Source organism: Petromyzon marinus, chromosome 47 (genome assembly GCF_048934315.1).
Source record: "Petromyzon marinus isolate PM22_M1 ecotype Great Lakes invasive population chromosome 47, UKy_Petmar_22M1.pri1.0, whole genome shotgun sequence".
NCBI lineage: Eukaryota > Metazoa > Chordata > Hyperoartia > Petromyzontiformes > Petromyzontidae > Petromyzon > Petromyzon marinus.
This window is the reverse complement of record NC_133713.1, coordinates 6309570-6333009: the sequence shown is the minus strand read 5'-3', so window position 1 is coordinate 6333009 and position 23440 is coordinate 6309570. Positions and strand designations below refer to the sequence as shown.

Below are 23440 nucleotides of genomic sequence, written 5' to 3'. Positions count from 1 at the left end.
ACGTTTCGGGAAATGGCCTTTCATCATTGCACATTATTTGTGACGGGGAGATCAGTTGGCGTGTGATATCCAAATCGGTTCTGAGGCCCGCTTCACCAGCTCGTATCGACCGGCGTGGTGAGCAGTACCGGATTAAGCTCGTGAGGGGCCAGTAGCATATGTAGATACTTTTGCTACTAGGATAATCCAGCACTGGTGGTGAGGTATGGTCAAATAATCCCATCCAACCAAATTGACTTGGGAAGACCTCAATCCAGGAGTGTGTTGATAAAAGTTATGCAAGTTCATTATTATTCTTGGTTCTTTCGGTAAAGTCACGTAGAAGGGAAACAATAAAATAATAAAAATATAAAACGTCGTGAGAATTTTATTGTTTTATATTTTTATTATTTTATTGTTTCCCTTCTACGTGACTTTACCGAAAGAACCAAGAATATGAACCCCTGCAGTCACGAAAGCTTTAAATCAAAGTTTATTATTGTTGTTAAAGACGTAGCAGTAGGCAGTCATTGCTGGTTGCAATTAATTTCTAGCGTGTGCACGTGTTGCGTGTGCCTGGGTGAAAAGTGGGGCTCAGTGTCTTTTTTTGTTGTTGCCCAATCCTGGGCAGCTGGCTCCAAAGAAACACCCCGCGGTGATGTGCACGTGCCGTTTGTCGTTTCCGCAAACAGGGAGACCGAGGCTTTGATGGAATTTCCGGCGCTTTCGGGATACCTGGCGTCGACGTGAGTTTCCGGCACCCCGGCTCTCTCGCAAACACGCGACGGCGTAACGGTCGGCACGCTCCGACTCGCAAACCGCAGGTGCCGGTTGGTTCTTTGGGGGAGCGGACGTTGAAACGGCGATGCAAATTTTCTGAAATCGCCTGCCCGCCTCTGTCCACCCAGCGGTAATGAATGGCTACGCCGCAGTTTTAGTCGATCGAAAGGTCGCGTTTGGTGGGGTAAAGTGTGGTGTACTCCCACCTCTTGCAACGTAGAAGAGGAGGACACAGCCCAGCAATGGCATGAGCAGGTACCTTCAGGACTGCACCGTTGTGTTTACCTAATCTACTGCTTCATTCGTGTACATAGTCCACGGTGGGGAAGAGTGGTGGCCCAGCGGTTAGCACGTTGCGCTATGAGCCCGGTGACCTTAGTTTAATTCCGGGCCACAGCTAACATTTTTGGCGAGCAACATCTGAACCGCATTGACCATCGTGGTGAAGTATGGTCAAGCTATTCCCTATGACGTCAGAACATAGGAAGGTCTTTATCCAGCAGTGAATTAAGAAAGGCCTGTAAAATTGTGACTTGCATTATTATTTAGTTGTTACTTAAACATGGAATTAAGTGATGGATATTAATGGCATGGAGAGGCCTTTATGTGGATACACGGTGGCAGATAATGATGTTGAATAAGTTTTACATGTTAACAAATGGGTGATTAACATTTTCCTCAAAATTATATTTCGCGTGTCGTATGCCATGTGCACTTTCCGAGTCACTAGGCCAGCGGTGACCAATGCGTGTGTCATGATTCACGGGTGGATCGCAAAAATACTTTTCCGTGGATTTCAGTATCCATCGGAGCAAACGCCGACGTGAGCAGACTTTCATTGCGGCTGACGGCGAATGAAAATCACCGGCTATGAATTCACGCGTTTAAAAAAACATGATGATGATGATGGTGATAATAACAACATCTACCAATGCATGGTGTCAGTACTTTGTGACTCGAGTACATCGCAGGGTTAATTCCATTGTTGTGTCATAGCTGTCTGGTGGGCAGCGGAGCTGGATGAGATCCTCCAGCGCTTGGTGGATTGGCCACCGTGGTTTAGACGACACTGTTTGATGATTCACGTTTGTTTTCTTATTGACTTTCAGGGCCCCCCAGGGCCTCCTGGGCCGTTGGGAGAGAAAGGAATTATAGGTCTGCCTGGCCCAAGGGTAGGTTTTTGATGTCCTCGCAAACATGCCACTTACACGATTTTATTAGAAAAAAAAATGATATTCCACTTTACCATTCATTTAGCTTTGTTCACATTGTGCAGCATCAATGTTTATTTTATTTAGTCCACATTTGTTGATTTTTTATATTTTTTAAAATATATACTGTGGTTCTTAAATTGTTATTTTTGTAACCCAGGTCACCCTTGCTGTTTCCTGTTGTCACAAGGGGTTTATTTAATCTACCACTTAAATAAAGTATATATGGGAATATCAATACCGTAGCAGTAGTAGCAGCTTGATTAAGTGACATAAAGCCCATTTTCAAGTAGACTGTTCCTTGCATTGTAGTTGGGAAAATTTTATATTTGTGTATGCTTCTTAAACAACGTACAATTCAGAATACAGAAGCATGAGGGTTAATGAATGAATTGAACATTATACTGCATTCACTGGCCTTAATCTTCGAAAAGCTAGTTGGGATGTTTTTTTAAAGGTCTAAGTTTATTCCTAAGCATTTCGTGGTCGCAAAAACACAATGGGGGGAAATCTAAATATATAAAGAGACAGACAAGGGTTCATTTAAGCGCGTGAAAGTAAAAAAAATCACGTTTCCGGACTGGCAGTCCCATGGGTATTCTAACCAAATGTTTCCAGCAACACCGGTTTCGGAAGAGCAAACCCCGCAGCGGTTTGGGCTTTCTGAGAATCGCCAGCAGAGTGTGATTGTTTAAATAAATACTGCTGGAAGATATTGTTCCCGGCGACCGATAGTCTGACGGACATGTTTACTTTTTTACTCGTTTCAACAGATCCTTGTTTATGTTCATAATCTTGATTTGAAGCCTTCGTGATTGCAGGAATCCATACTTCTTTGGTTCTTTCGGTAAAGTCACGTAGGTATAAAATAAAACTAAATGAATCACGACGTTTCGGGCGCAACACAAGCGTCCGTCATCAGGTGTGTTGCGCCCGAAACGTCGTGATTTATTGTTTTATTTTATATCCACGTGACTTTACCGAAAGAACCAAAGAGTATGTTCATAATGTCCAGAAATCGACCAGGGCAACGCGATGAATTTTATTTAATTGACTGAAAGTGAAATCAACTGCAGTTTCCTTCTCAATTCAACACTGAGGCGGTGCTCAGCTCTTCTTTACAGCCCTGAGCCAGTGGTGAAATTTCCACATTCCCATGGCAAGCACGAATCTATCCATAGGACAACCGCTGTTTACTTGCCTCAAAAGTCGGACTCGTTTTATCGACCCTTGGAAGGATGATGGGCTGAGTCAGCCCCTACCTAGGATTTGAAGTCACAATCTTGCTCTACAGCTGAGCCACCAGGCTGGTTATGGTATATTTGGCATACCAAGCAAACGTATCGAATACTGTACGTCAAATAAACTGATCATGAACATTTGTTCAGAATAAAGTCTGTTGGGTTCGATCGCGTTAGTCGTTAACCCAGCACCCGACGCAGCCACTTCAGTAGGGGTTTTTCACGCGAACAAAATGTGCCATTTAGGTATGACTTCAGCACTCCGGTGTGATGGCGAGAAAACCCACAACAAGCCTACGCGTAAAATTGCATTAACGTTTGGTTGGTATCTATTGCACCACAGGTGGGTAGAAGGGCCAGTTTTGAAAGTTTGGAAATAGTGACCTGCCACTGTTTGCCGTAGAGTCCTGAATGGGGAGGGCATAGCGCGAGTGGGTGCGGCTCCCCTGTTCGCGTGCGGGTCACGTGTGCGGGTTACGTTGGCGTCGTGTACGACCCACCCCCATGCAGGACTCCACCTTGTGGCGCATGGCGCTCCCTGTTGGCCACATCGCAGACAGCAGACCCCCTAACAGCCGCTCGCTTACTCTTTTTGACATTGCTCCCTGAGCCAGGAGGCTGCCCTCCTGCTGAGCTGACGTACGAATTGATGATGAACCCGCGGAGGAATGAACAGTAAACCCCAGCCCCTTGCTTACGAGACTTCGGGTAGGGTAGTAGCTCCCAGCCATTCTTGGCCTCCTTGACAACTGTTCAGCCCTTAAAATATTTTCGCGGGCCACCTTGAACCAACAAAATTTGCTACATATATTACAAGCAGGGCGAGACTATGACACGCTGGAGCCCTAACTATTTCAAGCTTAAGATGCCCCATCGAGGACTATATATATATTTTTTTCATATCGGAATGAAAGTAAGCATTTGAGAGAATCTTTTTCCCGATCGCCTTCATTTTTCAATCGATTACAGTGTGAAACCCAAAACTTGTTATTATTTTTTTGTTCGTATTTAGAGGCAGCTTACTTAGCTTACGCCTAAATGTGGCCCCGATTACAAGCACCGGAAAATGTTAATTGAACAGCCAGAGAAATAAAAATAACAAGCTTCCAATTGCGAGCCACTTGCTCTCCTGCCGAGCCACACTGGATAGCCGTGCGATGAGCAATACATTTTAACACGTAGGCTTTCGCGACCAATATTGTTCATAATAAAGGTTTTTGGGTTAGATCGCGTTATTTATAAATGTGTCGTAACCCTCCACCACCCGACACGGCCAAACAGTAAAAAATGTGTCACGTTTACAAAGGACAAATAGTTCACTACTTTAGCCCACCGGTGTGTTGAAGAGTGAATCAACAGCATTTAAAATTTGAGTACGACGTTTCGCTGGTAATTACATCCAGCTTCATCGGGCAATTCTCCAGAATGGTAACGCCCTCACTTGCTCCCGGTCTTAAATATTATGAGCAATACATTGTTCGGTGTTTTGTGAAGAAAAAAAATCGACAAATCTGCAACGGTTCCACGGACCGCATCCCACACGCCCTGGCGGATGACACGTTGGGAACCGCTGGGATATAGCATCAAGACTCGACCTCCCAGTGATCTGACGAATTGTCGTGATTCAAGCACGCGCAATTAGATTTTTTTAACTCGATATTTTTTTGCCCGTGTTTTTATTCTCTTGTGTATATTGTTTCTGCAATCGTTCTGTGTCGTTTGTGCAGATCTATTCCGCACATCAGCTTTAAACGTAGCAATAGCATACGGTTAGCAAATTATTTGCTTACTTTGTGAGCGTTATGTAATATTTTAATCGATTAATTGTATTTGTTGTTTAACTTTACTGATATCCAGGGCTTAATTTCTCACTGAATAATTCCCGGCTCCCTGCGAGACAGAGTAGGTGGCACGTGACTAGTAACACCAGCCACTGTGAGAGGTATTCTTGATGTGATGTGCCGGATGCATAAATATTTTCCGGGTCATCAATCCAGGTAGACCCAGCCGAAATGAATCATTTCTTATACCGATATCCATATGTTTTGTCTCGTCCACATATATACATATTTTTTTTTGTAATTTCCAGGGTTTTCCTGGAGAGGATGGAATTCCTGGAAAACCAGGAACAAAGGTGAGTCCTTGAAACACGCGACGAGCCACTCATGCCTGAGTCACTTTTGTTTTGGTTTAGTCATGAAGACATCTGGGCAGAAGCATTGCATGGCCTGCTACATTACACCTGCAGTGCCACCAATCCACCCTGAGAGGAGACGGGAGAAGTAGGCGAGTGTGTGGATGGGGAGTGGAGTGAGATGAGAGAGAGGTAGGAGAGTGTGTGGAGGGGAGTGGAGTGAAATGGGAGGGGTGAGGTAGGGGAGTGCATGGAGGGGAGTAGAGTGAGATTAAGAGTGAAATGAGAGGGAGAAGTAGCAGAGTATATGGAGTGGAGCGAAATGAGAGGGGAGAGATAGGCAGGAGCAAGTCCATGGAGAATTCTCTGTTGATCATGCATTCAGAATTTTTAAAAATTGATTGTTCTTTCAAATACAGTTGCTAAAAAGTGCCACTGAAAATATCACGTGCGTTACATGAAGGGGAAAGGTTGCCACGTGGAAAGATGACCTGCTTCATTGTGGAATTTAAATCGGTGTTGGGTTTCACTGGGCAGGAAGGCTGCGTATTTGGAGACCCCCTCTAAATCTGACAAAACTATATTTTTCACCAGTCTTATTCCAATTATGCTACTGGTGACATGGCACACGTCCAAGTTTTCATACTTACGCAGAGATGTGTTTATCACGAGACAGTAAAAATGATCATCAGCTCACTTACACCTTAAGAACCTGGTTTAGTCACGGGCCGGCTGAAACCCAGATAAGAATCCAGGAACTCAGCGGTTCCGGCTCAGGGAGTGTTCTGACCCCTGAACGATTTCAATCAATATAGGACCTTTCTTGCCACTTTCTGGCAATGAAACAGGCGTTAAGATGTTAAAAACACCAAACAGAATCCTTTTTCAAAGAATCCTGTCTGCACGGGTCCCATGATGTAGCTGCTCACCCCGAGCTATGAATGCCCTCATAGTGGCATTGTCTTTGTGCTGTCCGCCTTTTGGCGTCCTCTGATGTCACACTCTTTGAGACGAGGCTCTAAAGAAGACTGTCTCGGGTGGGGACCGATCAGCTTCAAAGACAATGCAAACATTACCAGCGTATCTTTTTGTTTGCATGTTCACCACAAGTACTGTGTGTGGTTAATGCAGACATGATTCCTTGCAAAAGGATTCTGTTTGGTGTTTTAACATCTTAACACAGCTGTTTTATTGCCAGAAAGGGTTAAACCTATTTTTAGATCTCAATCAAGTCAGTCAAACTTTATTCCGTCCCGTCGCAGGATGCCCATGAAATGAAACCAAATAGCCCTTCCTGCTGAAATATGTAACATCTCTATTTGGCTATTTCTTTAAAGGCACCTTGCTATTGGCAACACACAATTATTTTTCCTTCAAATGTTGAAACACCGTAATTGAAACAGTAACGAGGTTGATCTGCGACCATACATTTCGTAGCATGAGTTTTCATCTGCCAATGCCATGCTCAACAGGTTAACGTCCTAAGTTGCTGTAGGTAAAGGGACGGGCCCCAGAAGACTGGAGTCGCACCATGCCTCCCATGTCTAACGACATTTGTAATGCTGTGTTTATGACACTGTAGGGCTACATGGGGAACCCTGGCATCCCGGGAAAGAACGGCAATCCTGGGATTAAGGTAAATTCTCATCTTCTTGGTCACTCAATATTTACTCTGCTTTGACCGCGCTGTACATCTTGTGGTGCCCTGTGGCAGGCGACGTACCCCCTGCCCTCACCCCCTGCTGGCAGCTTTCCCTTGTGAGGCACAAGGAGAATGCGGCACGCGCCAGTCTGCAAGTTGGCATGAACTCATTTCTTTAGAACTGCTTTTTGCGTTAAGTTTGTTGTCCTTCCCCCGCACTTCCGAATAGCACGGTTGGCTACGTACGCATGCAAAAATTGGTTCAACACAACACATGCAAGTGGGGAAGTGGGGGGGGGGGCATTGTTACTCTGTGGCTTCCGCATTAATACCACTATGTTTACTAAGGCCACGGATACATGAAGAGGAGCACGTGCCCACGACAAGGTGCTCAGTTTCATGCTGTGTATTAGTGTGCGTTGTTGCTACATGCTCGACATTTATCCTGCACGGTTATCCATGCCACAGCCCTGAAATGCTCAACAGACCCTCGCCAGAGCGGGGTGCCTCAACGATTTGAAATCCGCCGGCCTAAATCGTTGGATCCACGCTCGTCTATATCTGCAGCTTCAAGCCCAGCAGAAATACAAATTCACATTTATACAATGGGGGGGGCCAGTCTTTAGGTTTTATTGTGGCACAGCTCAAACCCATTGGGCTATAAATGCAATTTTTTTGATGGGGACCTGGTTACTCTATAGAAACATGGTTACAGCAACAACAGCAATACAGCATCAAAACAACCCGAGAAACAACCGTACAACTCTGGCCGACAGCGGTCGACTTGCCAAAAAATCAACACCAAAAAGTTACACCAAAATAGCACTGTTTGCAGCCGACGGTATTTGTCCGGTATCCTCGCTGAGTGGCTTGGCACGGTACGTTTCCTGCCATGTACAGGGCGACCGAGGAGAAATAGGGCCCGCCGGTCCCACCATTTTCCTGTCGCAAAACGGAATCACCAAAGGTAAGCGCGAGCCATCGTTTTTTTCTGTGCGTTTCTGCTTTTGGCCACTGCCGCGTGGAAAAGAGGCTTCACACGGGGCAGAGCGAGGGCAATGATCCCGGCTGTCCACTACTCCTTCCCTGAGGCCCCTGCTGCATTCCCCTGTCAAACAGAGTAAAGTCACGTGCCGGCTCTAGTCGCAGAGTTCACGTTGCCTCTCGCTTTGGGCAAATATTGCCCATTTTTCCACTGGCACATTCGAGCCGAGCCAGCCTGGGGCCCTCACCGTATGGGTGGTTTTCCCACTGGCTATTTACTGTGCAGAGCCATAACCAAACTATGATGCTGTGGGCTCACAGGACATCTGAATCTGTCTCAGGGCCAAGCAGGGACAGCGGCGGGACTCGCGTCACATTCATTGCATGCGACGTCAGTACGCTGTGAGGATGCGGCGTCACCGCATCTTCCGCAAGGCGTCTCCGCTCGTTCGCCGCGCGTGGCGTCAGCGGCACTGCCATGCCTTGCGCGACGTCTCTTTCCACAGGGCCCCCCGGTGACCCCGGTCCGAGTGGGCCCCGCGGCCTGCAGGGAGACCCTGGGTACCGGGGCCAACCTGGGCTGCCTGGGCAACCCGGCTCCCCATCGTTTGGAAGAGGCAAGTGGGCGCAAGGCGGACGAGATACGCATGTCACGCCAATCGCCTGGACGTCCCGATCGCGCCTTCTCATCTCGATTGCCGAGCACAGGGCCAAAGGGCAAATAACGCCAAGTATCCAGCTCCTGCCGCTCTATATTTCCCCATGGATTCTTGTTCACGTTCCCTCGTAGCTGTTGAAGCTTTGTGATTTAACTTTTTTTTTATGGCCGTGGGTTAGTCACACGCAGTGCGGTGGGGTGAGGCGGGGGCGGGATAGGGGAGCAGTCACTCACCAGCAGCTACCTGTGGCGAAGAAAAGTTCGTCCGAGAGGGTTTGTCTGCAAGCGAAGGCCAGTGGGGATCTTGGAAGGGGCGGGCTTGGGGGTTGAGAGGACTCGGAGCGGGAGAGGTCGCGGACTCGGCGTTCCGGCGTGCCGTGCCTCGCGCGATGGAGCTGTGCCGGAGAGCTCGCTACCACGAATACGTGGAAGTCGACAGCCTCATCATCCACCTGGTCATCTGACAAACTCAATCTCAAAACCAAATAGGATTGCCACAACAACCATAAAAAAGGAACGATGGGACATATCGTGGGAAGTGGAACATCTCACAATACCGGGAGACAGTGACAGAACTGCACGTACATGCATTTTGACCGCCGTATCTCTAGACTTGCAGATTTCCCAGGACAGCTACGTCCTGGGATAACCAGGATAGGTGGCAACTCTCAAAACCAGCCCTCACCTTTGCATCCTCGCCGTAAACCCATCCCTGCAGCCAACACTCAGCCTCTCTCGCTCCCTGTGGACGTGCAACGCCTGGATAGCTCTCAGGCTCGTACGGTTTCATTGCGTTATCCGATGGACACTCGCCAGGAGATCTAAACTATGAGCTTTTTTATTTTATTTTACCAGGTAAGGCCCTCTCTGAGCTACGCAGCTCTTTTTCAGAAGTGACCAGGCTACAAATGATAGCTCAAATAAGTGGCTTATCACGTGGAAATGTAGAGTACCAAAGCACTCGCAATGCACGCTCGTAAATGTGGAGGGAAAAACCGGAGGACCCGGAGAAAAATCCAGGCGACCGCAGAGAGAACATGCAAACTCCAAATATACAGGCATTATGGTGGCGATTGAACCCACGGTCTTCTGCATACCAGGCGAGCGAGATAACATCCCGCCATCGCAGCGCCCTCACCCATCCAACGCGTGGGAAGGAACGCACTCCTCAGCCGCGCGATGTCCAGGACACGTTTCGCAAAACACGCTTTTTTTTTATTTACAACTCGTGCCATGCTCTTGCCACACGGGCGGCGACGGTCGGCACCCATGCCCCCCCCCCCCACCCCCCCTTGTTTTTCCACCTTCCCCCCTTCACACTCCCCCCCTCCAACCTTTTATATTCAGGTGAGGCAGGGCGTATTGGTGCCCCAGGATCACCAGGGATGCAGGGAGAGAAGGGAGATGCCGGCCTTCCTGGCTACGGATTGCCCGGTCTTCCTGGACTCGACGGATCTCCCGGTTTCCCAGGGATTTCTGGGCCCCCGGGCATTCCTGGACAATTAATAATAGGTAATGAAAACAAACATGCACACACACGCACTACAATTTAGTACTAAACTATTAAAGTATTTAAAATTTACCAGGCAAGGCCCACTGAGCTATGTAGCTCTTTTTCAGAAGCGGCCTGGCAACAAGTGACAGCTCAATGAAGCGGCTTATCATCACGCGGACATTTTTAGCCACCAAATACTCTAAACGCATGTTTATAAATGTGGAGGGAATAAATGGGAGGCCACGGAGAAAAATCCATGCGGCCACGGGGAGAGAGAGAACATGTAAAACTCCAAATATACAACAGGCGTCAGGGTCGGGGGTCGAACCCACGACCTCCTGTATACCAGGGGAGGTAGTTAACATCTCGCCGCTAGTGACATGTTGGTGGTTCCGCTGTGGAGGCAACAGCGAGCGTTGGGTGTGTGGACATTGTCCCACGTTACGCTACGGAGAGAGCGATGGCTCAAATTTTACATATATTCGTGTGTGCGTGTGCACGTTTGCTCGCGCGTGTCTCCCATACGTCATAGGTAGCACGGACATAAATTAATCGGTTCTCTGTATTTTTACTTGGAATGTGCATTAGCAATAGCCAGGCGCATGCAGGATGGGAAGGCCGTTCGGGTCAACTTGTTTTAAGCCTGTGACCAAATCGCCTGGAATTCTTGCAGTATCGTCAGATTTTGGAAGTTAAGCGGTTGCGAGCCTGGAGAGCGCTCGGATGTGCGGCCACCAACGTGCACTAAACGGTGATATAGGCTGCTGCTGCTGCAGGGCTACCCTGTCAGCAGAGGGCAGTGCGTCACAATCTATCGTTGTACTGCACTACGCCACAACGGCTTTTGCTCCCGCCACCGTCACTAACCCGACGTGTCCGGCGTGGTGAAGGGAGCGTGCCTTAAACAACCCCGCCCCGCTCCTCGCAAGACGCACAACAGCTCGTCGGAGGAGCGCGTCCAGCCAGCAGCGGATCGAACACGAGCGCTGTGCACGTATGGCGCAAATTGTCGGGTTCAAAAGGACGCGTGCTGTGGGTGGGTCGCGGCGAATGGAACTTTGGGTTAACGGCGACTCGAGCCACGGAGTGTTTTGCCTCTCCCCCCCTGATGTTATCGTTTTTGTGCTTGCCGATCACGCAGACCCTAACTACGGGGGTGGCGGACAAGTTGGAGACCCAGGCCCCAGGGGGTCTCACGGACATCCTGGGTCGGCCGGTGACAAAGGAGATCAAGGTGTGTAATCGGAGGCCATTGTCCTCTGCAATAATAATACAATACATACTCCTCCTGTATAATGTATATATGTTGAACTTCTGTTCCACGGTACGTAGCCAACCGTGCTAATCGGAGGTGCGGGGGAAGGACAACAAACTAAGCACAAAAAGCAGTTCTAAAGAAATTACTTTTCAATCTAGATTCATTAACAGTTCGAAGCTCCAGTGGCTTCCTAATATCGGAAGGAAGAGCATTCCAGACAGCCGCAGAAGCTGAATCTGAAAGCGCGCGATGCGGTGACCGTCTTCGTTCGACGGTTAGCCAAAAGCCGCTGCGAGGATGACCGAAGTCTGCGTGAGTGTGTTATGCTCCTTGACGAGATCAGCAAGGTATTGTGGTTCACTTGTGGCGAGCGCTTTGTGTGCAATGAGTGCGACCTTACAAAGTAAAATAATTAAAGTAATGAAAGGGAAAGGCGCAGCCCCGCAATTGCTTGCTCACGCTACCGCTGGCAGAAAGGGCTCCACTAGTAGGAGCCCGATAAGGAATTCTGTCCACTCGCACTCTGGCCTGACGTTTTGGAACGAGGTGGGTGTACCCACACTTTGTAAAGAGGTGGGTGTGCCCACACTTTGTAAAGAGGTGGGTGTACCCACACTTTGTAAAGAGGTGGGTGTACCCACACTTTGTAAAGAGGTGGGTGTACCCACACTTTGTAAAGAGGTGGGTGTACCCACACTTTGTAAAGAGGTGGGTGTACCCACACTTTGTAAAGAGGTGGGTGTACCCACACTTTGTAAAGAGGTGGGTGTGCCCACACTTTGTAAAGAGGTGGGTGTACCCACACTTTGTAAAGAGGTGGCTGTACCCACACTTTGTAAAGAGGTGCATGTACCCACACTTTGTAAAGAGGTGCATGTACCCACCTCTTTACCTCGCTTTCACTCCCCTTCCCTCTCCCGTCTATCTCCACACTGGCAAATAAAAATTGATTCGCTTGCAAATTGAAGCATATCAACGTGCATTTTTTTTATTCGCATATGTTATACCTCACATTGTCACGTGATATGTTTATACATCAATTATTTATATGCCTATAAATAAATAAAAATCCTCACATTCTTGAACACCTCGGCACTAACTATGGACCTATCCGTTATCTTACACTCACTGCGCATCCTTCCCCGGGCTAAGATGACCATCGACATCTACGTGTCACTATATATATATACCTGTGTCACAAAACGCACTTGTACATGAATCGCGTTTTAAAAACGTTCTCGTCTGAATTGATGCCTCGCCTCTATCCCACATCTTGTCCGCTGCCTTTCGCGCCTTTGAATGTCCCCCACCCCCCGCCCGGTTTACACTCTCCTCCCAGAAGTTGACAAGGGGCATGTCCAAGCCATTGCTATTCACATATTTTATTCAATCTCTCTGGTCTTGTCCTCGGCGTCCACCTCTCATCGCGCGCCCGTGCTTCTGCGCTCTCGCACAGGAGACCCGGGCGACTGCGCCTGTGATGGTGGCGATGGTGACTCCGGATTTCCTGGACCGCCAGGGTTAGCCGGTCCACCAGGGCAACCAGGAAACCCAGGTTATCCCGGGCAGAATGGGTTACCCGGAGATCCCGGCTTCCCCGGCAATCCTGGCCAGCAAGGAAGTCGGGTGAGACTCAGTAGACTCGAAGCAACGGGCTTTCACAGCACAAACAATGATCCGAATTTAGATTTTGGGTCAGATGACGTGGTAGTTTTATGCAGGTGTGGAAATGGGTTGGAGCGACCCATAATACCGTGGAGGATGGGGGGGAGTGAACATTTTTACCAGACTTAGTTCCAGAAGTGTACCGGCAAGTAGTCTACGTAAATCTAAAGATATCTTTCGCAATTGCCCATGTGTCACGCTCTGGATCTCCATGTACATGGGAGGAAAATATTCATACAATTGTGTAAAAGGTCTGCGAATAAACTTCACATGTATATAAAAGCTTGCTTTATCGTTTTAAATTAACATGCTGCAGAAACAAGCAAAAATGTAATGTATTCGTTAATGTTCGCGTTCACCTCCCCCCTTTCGCTCACACTCAGTTGGTACGGTCCAGATCCTGGGGAGAGGAGCGTGGCATTTATGAGTTCCCCCAGTAATTTCTTCTCATTTCCAGTCCGAGTTTTATGCCAAAATTCAACACCTGGTTGACCACTCTGGGATTACAAGTGGCTGTGAAAACCTAAGCGCTAACATTCTCATTCGTATTTTAATCGGTTCACATTAGTCGGCATTGAGTAGTAAGCAATTTAACAAGTTAACAGTCAAAAATCAACAGATTAACTGATTTAAAGTTTAAAATAGAGATATATTTATCAATTTAAGACTGAAAAACTGCATCATGGGTGGGTCAACATATTGTCTTGTCCGTCTAGGGTTTTCCTGGAGAGTTTGGTATTCAAGGACCCAAAGGACAGAAAGGAGACTCGTACATCCCAACGTTGAAAGGTGAGTCTTCTGTTTTATAAGCTGCCATCGTGTGATGGTTAACACACTGGCTGGACATGCTGTCCTTATTAGCACACCGGACTTGCAACCCAGGGGTTGCTGGTTGCCGCGGTTAGTGAGATGTTAACTCCCTCGCCTGGCATGCAGGAGGTTGTGGGTTCGATTCTGACCCTGACGCCTGCAGTATGTTTGGATTGTGTATGTCTCTCTCCCCATGGTCGCGTGGATATTTCTCCGGTTCCTCCACATTTATAAACGTGCGTTTAGAGTATTTGGCTGCAATAAATGTCCCGCATGATTCAGCTACTTCGTTGACCTATCACATGTGCCCAGGTCGCTTCTGAAAAAGAGCTATGTAGCTCAGTGGGCCTGACCTGGTAAATAAAACAAATTATAGTTAAGATCTCCCTGCACGGCAGTTAAAGCAATGGGGCATGTTTTTTTTATTTCCACCCAGCAGTACAAATGGGTTCAGCACGGTTTGGGCGATTGACAGGTCCCGTGCGGTAGGGCAGAGTGGAAGAGTAGGCCAAATATCCATTCTAGAGGAGCTCTCTAGAACGCCTTCTAGCGGAGGTCCTCCTGCCAGCAGTGACGTGAGCGGCACGTTGGAGGGCTTCATCAGCGCCGATGACCTTCTGTCGTGAAGTTTGTCCGCTGTTAATTCTGTAATGCACAATGCTGTTAGATTTTTTTACGTATGTATTTTGAACTTCTTTCACACCGTACGTAGCCAACCGTGCTCATCGGAGGTGCGGTGGAAAAATTTGCGGTGTGGGGGATTTATTTTAATCTTCGCAATTTTATCCAGACTTAGTTTCAGATTATCACGAGTTGAAACCTAATGATTTTCCATTTACATTGTTATTATTTCTACGATTGTTTTTCCCAGAAAGGCCCAGTGAGTCTCAAGGCTCGTTCTTTAGAAGGGTCCTGCCAGGTTGTTGCAGTTTGGGTGGTGATTGTTCCTAGTTTCCCAGTCAAGCAATTTGCGAGTGATTTTTTCATATTTGGCTATCCACATTTTTTTCTATATTTAGAAACGATTATTCTTATTATTTCAAAGCATGATGTATATATTCTATTTGTTTTAGTCTGCTGTTGAACACTTGAATCCATTATTTTAAAATACATATTTTGCCTTTATTCAATTCGAATTTTATCTTGTTTTTTTCAGTTCGAGCGTCACATTTTAATCTTGTGCTTTGGAACACGATTTATAATCCACAAATTATTTTGTTTGCATTTTGTGGGGAAGAAAACAAGGGTTGCCCTATAGTGGCACTCTCCCCCACCATAGGAATGTGGAATTTCCACCACTGGCTGTGCTGCGCTGTAAGCAGGAGATTAGCATAAATTGCCACAATGCTCATATGAGCAGAAAGTGACTCCCACATAGCTGATAGAGGAAAGCCGTTTATGTGGTTACTAGGAGCCTATTTATTACACAGCATATATCACACACTGTATAACTACATTCGCAGCATAGCCGCAGGAATATAATTTTTCATTACTGCATTACATATTAATGGGGAAGTCGTTTCCACCATGCAAATCATTGCCACGTAATTAAGATACGGCGACTTTGCAAGGTGTGTTCCTGCGCGCATGCAATGCTGCTGATCCTAAGCGATGAATAAAAACATTATTTGGCTGAGGACCAGAATTGCTGAGAGTCCTGAAACTGATTTCTTTTTTCAAACTGCTCCAATATACAGAGAGAGAGATGGAAGGCACCGGATTGTGGGCAGTGTTGGCTCCGTTGTTAATCCCACCACGCAGCTTCACACTTGCTCTCCTCGTGCACGTAACGTAATGTATTGGCCGTTTGAAACGTAACTTAAGTGATGTCACGGGTACGTAGAGTTGAGGTGGTGCTGTAGTCACTCGCCAGGTGGCTCCTTTGTTAGAGCGAGCAGCTCGCGATCGGAAGGATGCGAGTTCACATCCTGGTTGGGGATTAACTCAGCCCATCATTCGTCCGAAGCGAGTATCATATTGTGGGGGGTGTCAACAGGGATGGTGTCATGGGGAAGCTCGGCCCCTGCCAGAGTCATGTGGAATTTCCAATTGAGTAGGAAATCCCTTTGACGTTTATATGCACTAGGTTCAGTTGTAGAGGGGGATATTTGCGTGTGTGTGTGTGCCATGTCATAGGGAGCGGTGGGGTCGTGGTTAGCGCTACGCTGCGCTATGAACGCGGCGACCCGAACTCAATTTCCGCCCACGGCCAACACCAGTCACGATTGTCTGAACCGGTCCTGGGCCTCCCCTAGGTCGACTCCACCTCAAATGAGTACCTGGTGCGGTGTGTAAACATCGCCACTGGAGAGACAAAAGCGGCAGGGCGTGGTGCTGGCCACCCACCCCCTCATTTGCTGTTCTGGCCTTCGTAGGTGCTCGCTAACAGCACTTGCCTCAACAGTCTGTGAAGGCTATACGGGGGCTTTTTGTCGTGTCGTGCACAGGTCCCAAAGGAAACCGTGGCGATCCAGGATTCCCGGGGACTTCAGGAGCACCAGGCCAGCCCGGCAGAGATGGGTTCCCAGGACAGCCGGGTGCAAAAGGGCGTCCCGTACGTCTTGGCTGAGATCTGCTGCTCACTCCTTGATTGTAACTTTGACCAAAAAGGCTCGCAGCATAGATCTACTTGAATTTAATTCGATAATTCCTTCAGGCTGATAGAGTCTACACATTCACAATAAGACCGCGTGTAATTTGTTGTCCTATAAATGGACTTGCCCCCGTAATAGGAATGTGGAATTCCAATCACTTGCTCCAGAGGGTTGTAAGCAGGAGACAAGTACCGCCTCAATGCTCGTTTGATCGGGAAATTATGTTTGACTCTTTGAGTTCCCATTGATGACCCACTTGAGTTGAGTGGTGTGATCTCGAGATGCAGGGCAATTCAGTTGGTCCGAAAAAAGTGGCATCTCCACAACCTTCTAAGTTACTCAGATTGTCACGTGAGTTGGGCAGCTGATTTCTAAAAATGCTGGTGAGTAAATGGCCAGAACCGGGTTGCCAATGACGAAACGTGAAATGCTACGTTGACAATTCGCAGGGTCTGTAGAACGTTGTCAAAGCACCGCCTCAGTGTGCATTTGAGCAGGAAATTTACTTTAACTCTTGACTTGTAATTGGTTGGGACAGGGCGATGGTGGGCAGGGCCTGGTTGGTGACAAGGGAATGCCAGGCTTCCCAGGAGTTCCAGGCCAGCCTGGAGCGATTGGATCAACGGGACCAGGATTCCCAGGAGCTACAGGCCCCCGAGGGCCCGCAGGAGAGCCCGGACAAGAAGGATATCCTGGGCCCATCGGACCTCCAGGAATGCCAGGTATCCATCAGCACAGAAGCACATACAACTTACAAACAGCCATAACCAAAACCAGCCAAAAACAAGGCTGCAGAGAATTTACCAACAAGTGTTTAGCTGCTAATGAGTAATTGCTTGTGACCTAATTGAGTAGCTTTGACCACATAGCCATTATTTAAAAGATCAAGAACACAGAACATTATGGATCTTCCCAGCTCCATAATAACGATACTTAAATGTTCACATTTATTAAAAGAACAAAGCATGGGTATTTGGCAAGGGGGTACTTGTGAATGCGTGTTGTCAACTTTTCCTCGATGGGGCTGTTGCAAAAGACACAAAATAAATGTCCCTGCTATCCCTCTCCAATGCAATGGCATTCATGGCTTACGCTTGCCTTGCATGATTACCACAATGATGCTGCTGCTCATTTCGTAACAGTTATTCCGATTGCTCTCGATTAATCAAGGATGATTCTCACGAGTGGATTAACGTGTTATTTTTCGAACGAAGCCGATCAACGATTTTTTTTACTGAACAGTTTGTGCATCGATTAATGCACGTTATAAAAAAAAAATAGGGGGTCACCAAAGCATTCTAAAAATGCCACGAGCGTGAAAGTCACATTCTCGCGTTGCCTTGCCTTGCCTGAAATATCCTCATCAGAGATTGGGCACCAAAGCATTACTGCAGGCGATTGCAGTTGGTGACATTTCAGATCGCAGGCATGCTCAGGCCCAGGTAACTGTGCCACAAACCTCGTCATCCCGCTCTTGCTTGGAACAATGGCAATGCTGTTTATTTACATCATGGGCAAGTCACGTCAGGGCTGCACCATTACTTTTACCTGTATAAAAGCCAACCAGTTACGTATTCCTGTTTAACTTTCGTGACTCCTCTGACTCATCATCTCAGCGGCCGTGCTGAGTCTGAGCCCGCTCGTTTGGTGCTTATTTCCCGGTTGGTTTAAATCTTTTTTTTTTCGATTTAAAGCTTTCGTGACTGCAATGATTCATCTTCTTTGGTTCTTTTCGGTAAAGTCACGTAGAATGAGAATATTATTGTGTCATTTTATTTTATCAATTTATTATTTTATTCTCATTCTACGTGACTTTACCGAAAGAACCAAAGAAGTTAAATCATTTTGCCCGCCACGCGCCGCTCCCTGCAACACAAAGGCGACCCCCGCCCTGCAAAGAGAGCTGGGGTAGCGGCGGTGCAGAGGGAGGTGAGGCACACGCAGCCGGGTTTTTGGTTCAGATCACGACTGAAGACCGGGCAGTTCTACTCACCGGGCAACGGCACAGTCAAGTGGCGTGGCGTGGTTGGCACGGGCCCGAGATCGTAGGTGCGGGGGTCACCTGTAGTATACTATACACGGTGGTCCAGATGTCTTGTGACCAACAAATTAAGTGACCCCTAACAATGTTCCCCTTTGCATATTAATTTCCGTTTTAAATAAACCTTTGAAAATTTTCAGTTTTAGAGAATGAAATAGGGCGTCACAAGACGTCTGGCCCACCCCCCGTACTTCGTGCGGTGCCCGCGTTGTCGCGAATACGAAGATGAGATGTCGTGGCTTTCTCCTTTTTAATATGCGCAGGCGATGTCCTGCCGTGTGTGATTCCTGGACCGGCCGGGAGCTCAGGCCCCCCGGGACTTCCAGGAGGTCAAGGTACGCACGGCCTGAAGAGGCCTAACCACAACAAACATCAAGCAAAACGGCCAAAAGCAGCAGCAGCAGCAAACGGCATAATCAAAGTGGTTCCTTACAAAGAGTTGACGCGTTGGGTTGAATTGAGCGAGGTTATTATTGCAAGGGCTTGGGGGGGGGGGGGGGGCGAAGAGACGGTGGAGAGAATTGCAAAGTGAAGTGGTGCGTTGGGGCGAAATGGAAAGAGAAGAGTCGTGACCTGCAGTGTGGTCGGTGGGTGGCTGGGTGGGTGAGTGGGTGGGTGGGTGTGTGGGTGGCTGGGTGGGTGGGTGGCTAGATGGGTGGGTGGGTGTGTGGGTGGCTGGGTCGGTGGGTGGGTGTGTGGGTGGCTGGGTGGGTGGGTGGGTGGCTGGGTGGGTGCCTGGTTGGGTGGCTGGGTGGGTGGCTGGGTGGGTGGGTGGCTGGGTGGCTAGGTGGGAGGATGGCTGGGTGGGTGGGTGGCTGGGTGGGTGGGTGGCTGGGTGGGTGGGTGGGTGTGTGGGTGGCTGGGTGGGTGGGTGGCTGGATGGCTGGTTGGGTGTGTTGTTGTGACCTGCAGTGTGTGATGGCTGAACAAGGTATGCTCTGAAAAATCCTGATTCACCCCTAATGGTTGCCACCGGTCCTGGTTTTCCCAACATCGTCCTCATGTGTAGTTCTCTCTGCTTCCATAATTGTGAGGTATTCACCGTCACAGGATATGTCCCAGTTGCTTTGTGCCAGAGGTGGCAAGCCTACTATCATTTCATTCTCTAAATGTAACAGATTATGTGTGTATGTATTTTGAACTTCTTTCACACTGCACGTAGCCAACCGTGCTAATCGGAGGCGCAATACTGCTGCGTTGTTAATGGTACACAAGCACAGACAACAACAACAACAACAAACAGCTTAACACATTTGTTAAAACACGTACTTTAAACATTTAAAGTATGTAACAGGCGACGTTTCGAGCAATGACCCTTCTTCACAGCACACAGACTGGCCATGTTAATGCTTCCCTTCCTATCTGTAAAGAGTATTCATGCGCGCTTGCATTTAGACGCTTTGTAAATCCAAACTGTCATTGTATTTTTTCATATTTTGTTCCAGGCCCGAAGGGGCAGTCTGGTTTCCCGGGAGTCCCCGGGCAGCCTGGATTTACCGGGCCGAAGGGACAGCCTGGTGACCCAGGCTGGATTACGTCCCCTGGTTCGCCAGGTATGACAACGCACCACACTCCTCCTTACGTCTACCCCACCTGCCCGCACTCGAGTCTTCTTGGGTGCCACGGTAGTCAGATGTTTACTATCTCGCCTGGGTTCGATCCCCGACCCTAACACCTGCTGTATATTTGGAGTTTGCGTGTTCTTCCCGTGGTGGCGTGGATTTTTCTCCGGGTCCTCCGGTTTTTCCTTCCACGTCTAGCATTAACACCACGCGTTCAGTGTATTTTGGGTGCTATACATTTCTACGCGATAAGCCACCTCGCTGAGCGATCATTTGTGGCCCGGTCGCTTCTGAAAGAAAGCTATATAAGCTCAGTGGGCCTCACCTGGTGAAATAAAAGTTAAAGTTTGTCGTTTTGTTGCTCACGTATTACGGCATTTTACTCTTTTCCCCGATACTGTCATGAGAGAAGAAAGCCTCCACTTGGAACCCTTGCAGCTGCCAGTGCACCACCCTGTGTTATAAAACAGCTCTGGAAGGTGACAGTGTCACGGAGCTAACTTGCAAAGTGGCTTCAAGTGGGCCCCCAGTAGTCAGTGTGATCTCGATGCTCTCTGCGAGTTTGGAATTTTAAAAAAAATCTCCTCACCGCTTGCCAATGGTGCTGTGAGCACAATTGAAATATGATCTCGGAGGGGAAAAAGCAGAAAACAAAAGTAAAAAAAAACGTAAAGTTGCGTGACCAGCAGGAGAATGCTTCGCTATAAAGTTCAAGCGTTGAATTAAAATAAATCATATGCCATCCGCCACTCCATTCTTTGCCCTTTCTACCCCTACTTTAAACAGTTTTCTGTTAAACTGAGTTGTGGAATTTTATGAGATGCCATTTAGCAACATAAAATGCGACTCGGTCAATGTAATGTGCTTCACTTGCATGTAACAAATTGCGTTGTCATGCCGCTGTTTCTGCTGCATTAACAATGGCGCGCATGTTTCAATTAAAATAATGTATCACGAAAATTATAAAAATAATAATTAACATATGACCTGGATTGCAAGATGCTCTGGAAAGTAACACGCACTAAAAACTTTTGCCCAGTATCAATACATATCTGGTCACACCCACATACACACTCGTAATGGTTTACAAGAGGCGCCTACAGTGAGGGAAAAAAGTATTTGATCCCCTGCTGATTTTGTACGTTTGCCCACTGACAATGAAATGATCAGTCTATAATTTTGATGGTAGGTTTATTTGAACAGTGAGAGACAGAATAACAACAAGAAAATCCAGAAAAACGCATGTCAAAAATGTTATAAATTGATTTGCATTTTAATGAGGGAAATAAGTATTTGACCCCCTCTCAAATCAGAATGATTTCTGGCTCCCAGGTGTATTTTATACAGGTAACGAGCTGAGATTAGGTGCACACTCTTAAAGGGAGTGCTCCTAATATCAGCTTGTTACCTGTATAAAAGACACCTGTCCACAGAAGCAATCAATCAATCAGATTCCAAACTCTCCACCATGGCCAAGACCGAAGAGCTCTCCAAGGATGTCAGGGACAAGATTGTAGACCTACACAAGGCTGGAATGGGCTACAAGACCATTGCCAAGCAGCTTGGCGAGTAGGTAACAACAGTTGGTGCGATTATTCGCAAATGGAAGAAACGCGAAAGAACTGTCAATCTCCCTCGGCCTGAGGCTCCATGCAAGATCTCACCTCGTGGAGTTGCAATGATTATGAGAACGGTGAGGAATCAGCCCAGAACTACACGGGAGGATCTTGTCAATGATCTCAATTCACCAAGAAAACAATTGGTAACACACTACGCCGTGAAGAACTGAAATCCTGCAGCGCCTGCAAGGTCCCCCTGCTCAAAAAAGCACATATACATGCCCGTCTGAAGTTTGCCAATGAACATCTGAATGATTCAGAGGACAACTGGGTGAAAGTGTTGTGGTAAGATGAGACCAAAATGGAGCTCTTTGGCCTCAACTCAACTCGCCGTGTTTGGAGGAGGAGGAATGCTGCCTATGACCCCAAGAACACCATCCCCACCGTCAAACTTGGAGGTGGAAACATTATGCTTTGGGGGTGTTTTTCTGCTAAGGGGACAGGACAACTTCACCGCATAAAAGGGACGATGGACGGGGCCATGTACCGTCAAATCTTGGGTGAGAACCTCCTTCCCTCAGCCAGGGCATTGAAAATGGGTCGTGGATGGGTATTCCAGCATGACAATGACCCAGGAGTGGCTCAAGAAGAAGCACATTAAGGTCCTGGAGTGGCCTAGCCAGTCTCCAGACCTTAATCCCATAGAAAATCTGTGGAGGGAGCTGAAGGTTCGAGTTTCCAAACGTCAGCCTCGAAACCTTAATGACTTGGAGAAGATCTGCAAAGAGGAGTGGGACAAAATCCCTCCTGAGATGTGTGCAAACCTGGTGGCCAACTACAAAAAATGTCTGACCTCTGTGATTGCCAACAATGGTTTTTCCACCAAGTACTAAGTCATGTTTTGCAGAAGGGTCAAATACTTATTTCCCTTATTAAAATGCAAATCCATTTATAACATTTTTGACATGCGTTTTTCTGGATTTTTTTGTTGTTATTCTGTCTCTCACTGTTCAAATAAACCTACCATTGAAATGATAGACTGATAATTTCTTCGACAGTGGGAAAACGTACAAAATCAGCAGGGGATCAAATACTTTTTTTTCCCTCACTGTATACAATCGCTTTAAAATATAAAGGAATAATATGCATCTTAGAGTCTGGGGAGAATACGGTAACGGCAAGAAGGGCCTGGGTTTGATTCCCTCTTGTATGTCCTCCCTCTGTTCTCTATGAGAATCTTCGAGGTTGTCTATTTATCTCCCAAAGCTATAAAAAAAAACCACGCACAATGTAAATGCTATTGGTCAAACATCACAATGCTACAAAAAACATTACCTGTAAGTGACTCAATTTGAATTACACTTTTCAACGTTGCCCTCTACTATGGACAGCTTGTGCAGGACCCTGCTAAACAAATAGTATTGAGACCCAGTGATTATAATAATAATAACAATCGTAAATCATTACTGCAGGACCCTGTTTACTTTGCTGCTGCCTGCGTTACGTTACTGTGTGCGTGCACATAAGACAGCTCGGTTGATTGGTAAGCAGAGCTCACAATTCTGAGGCCATGAGTTGAAATCCTAACCAGGGTAGAGTTTCATATTCTTGGTTCTTTCGGTCAAGTCACGTAGAAGAAAGAATATGAATCCCTGCAGTCACGAAAGCTTTAAATCAGGGTAGAGTTTGTTCCACTATCATCAGTAGCAGCACCACTGTCACCATTATCACGCTCATGACCGCCATGAAGATCTTCAAAGCTTCCACGAACATCAAAATCACCACCGTCAACAACAATTTTTCAATAACATTGCAATACATTCACTC

General features: G+C 47.3%; 1 protein-coding gene across 3 annotated transcripts in view; it reads left to right on the top strand.

The window, feature by feature from the left end:
- COL4A6 (collagen type IV alpha 6 chain) overlaps positions 1–23440 on the top strand; it is a 186591-nt gene that overhangs the window by 124750 nt on the left and 38401 nt on the right. For all 3 annotated transcript variants that reach the window (XM_076074332.1, XM_032971838.2, XM_076074331.1), the window contains exons 14-27: positions 672–725; positions 1869–1931; positions 5301–5345; positions 6928–6981; positions 7888–7954; positions 8478–8588; positions 9977–10141; positions 11266–11358; positions 12839–13008; positions 13764–13836; positions 16305–16411; positions 16990–17173; positions 18756–18827; positions 19938–20045. In XM_076074332.1, the coding sequence (XP_075930447.1) occupies positions 672–725; positions 1869–1931; positions 5301–5345; positions 6928–6981; positions 7888–7954; positions 8478–8588; positions 9977–10141; positions 11266–11358; positions 12839–13008; positions 13764–13836; positions 16305–16411; positions 16990–17173; positions 18756–18827; positions 19938–20045 (1366 nt within the window). The remainder of the gene's footprint in view (positions 1–671; positions 726–1868; positions 1932–5300; positions 5346–6927; positions 6982–7887; positions 7955–8477; positions 8589–9976; positions 10142–11265; positions 11359–12838; positions 13009–13763; positions 13837–16304; positions 16412–16989; positions 17174–18755; positions 18828–19937; positions 20046–23440) is intronic.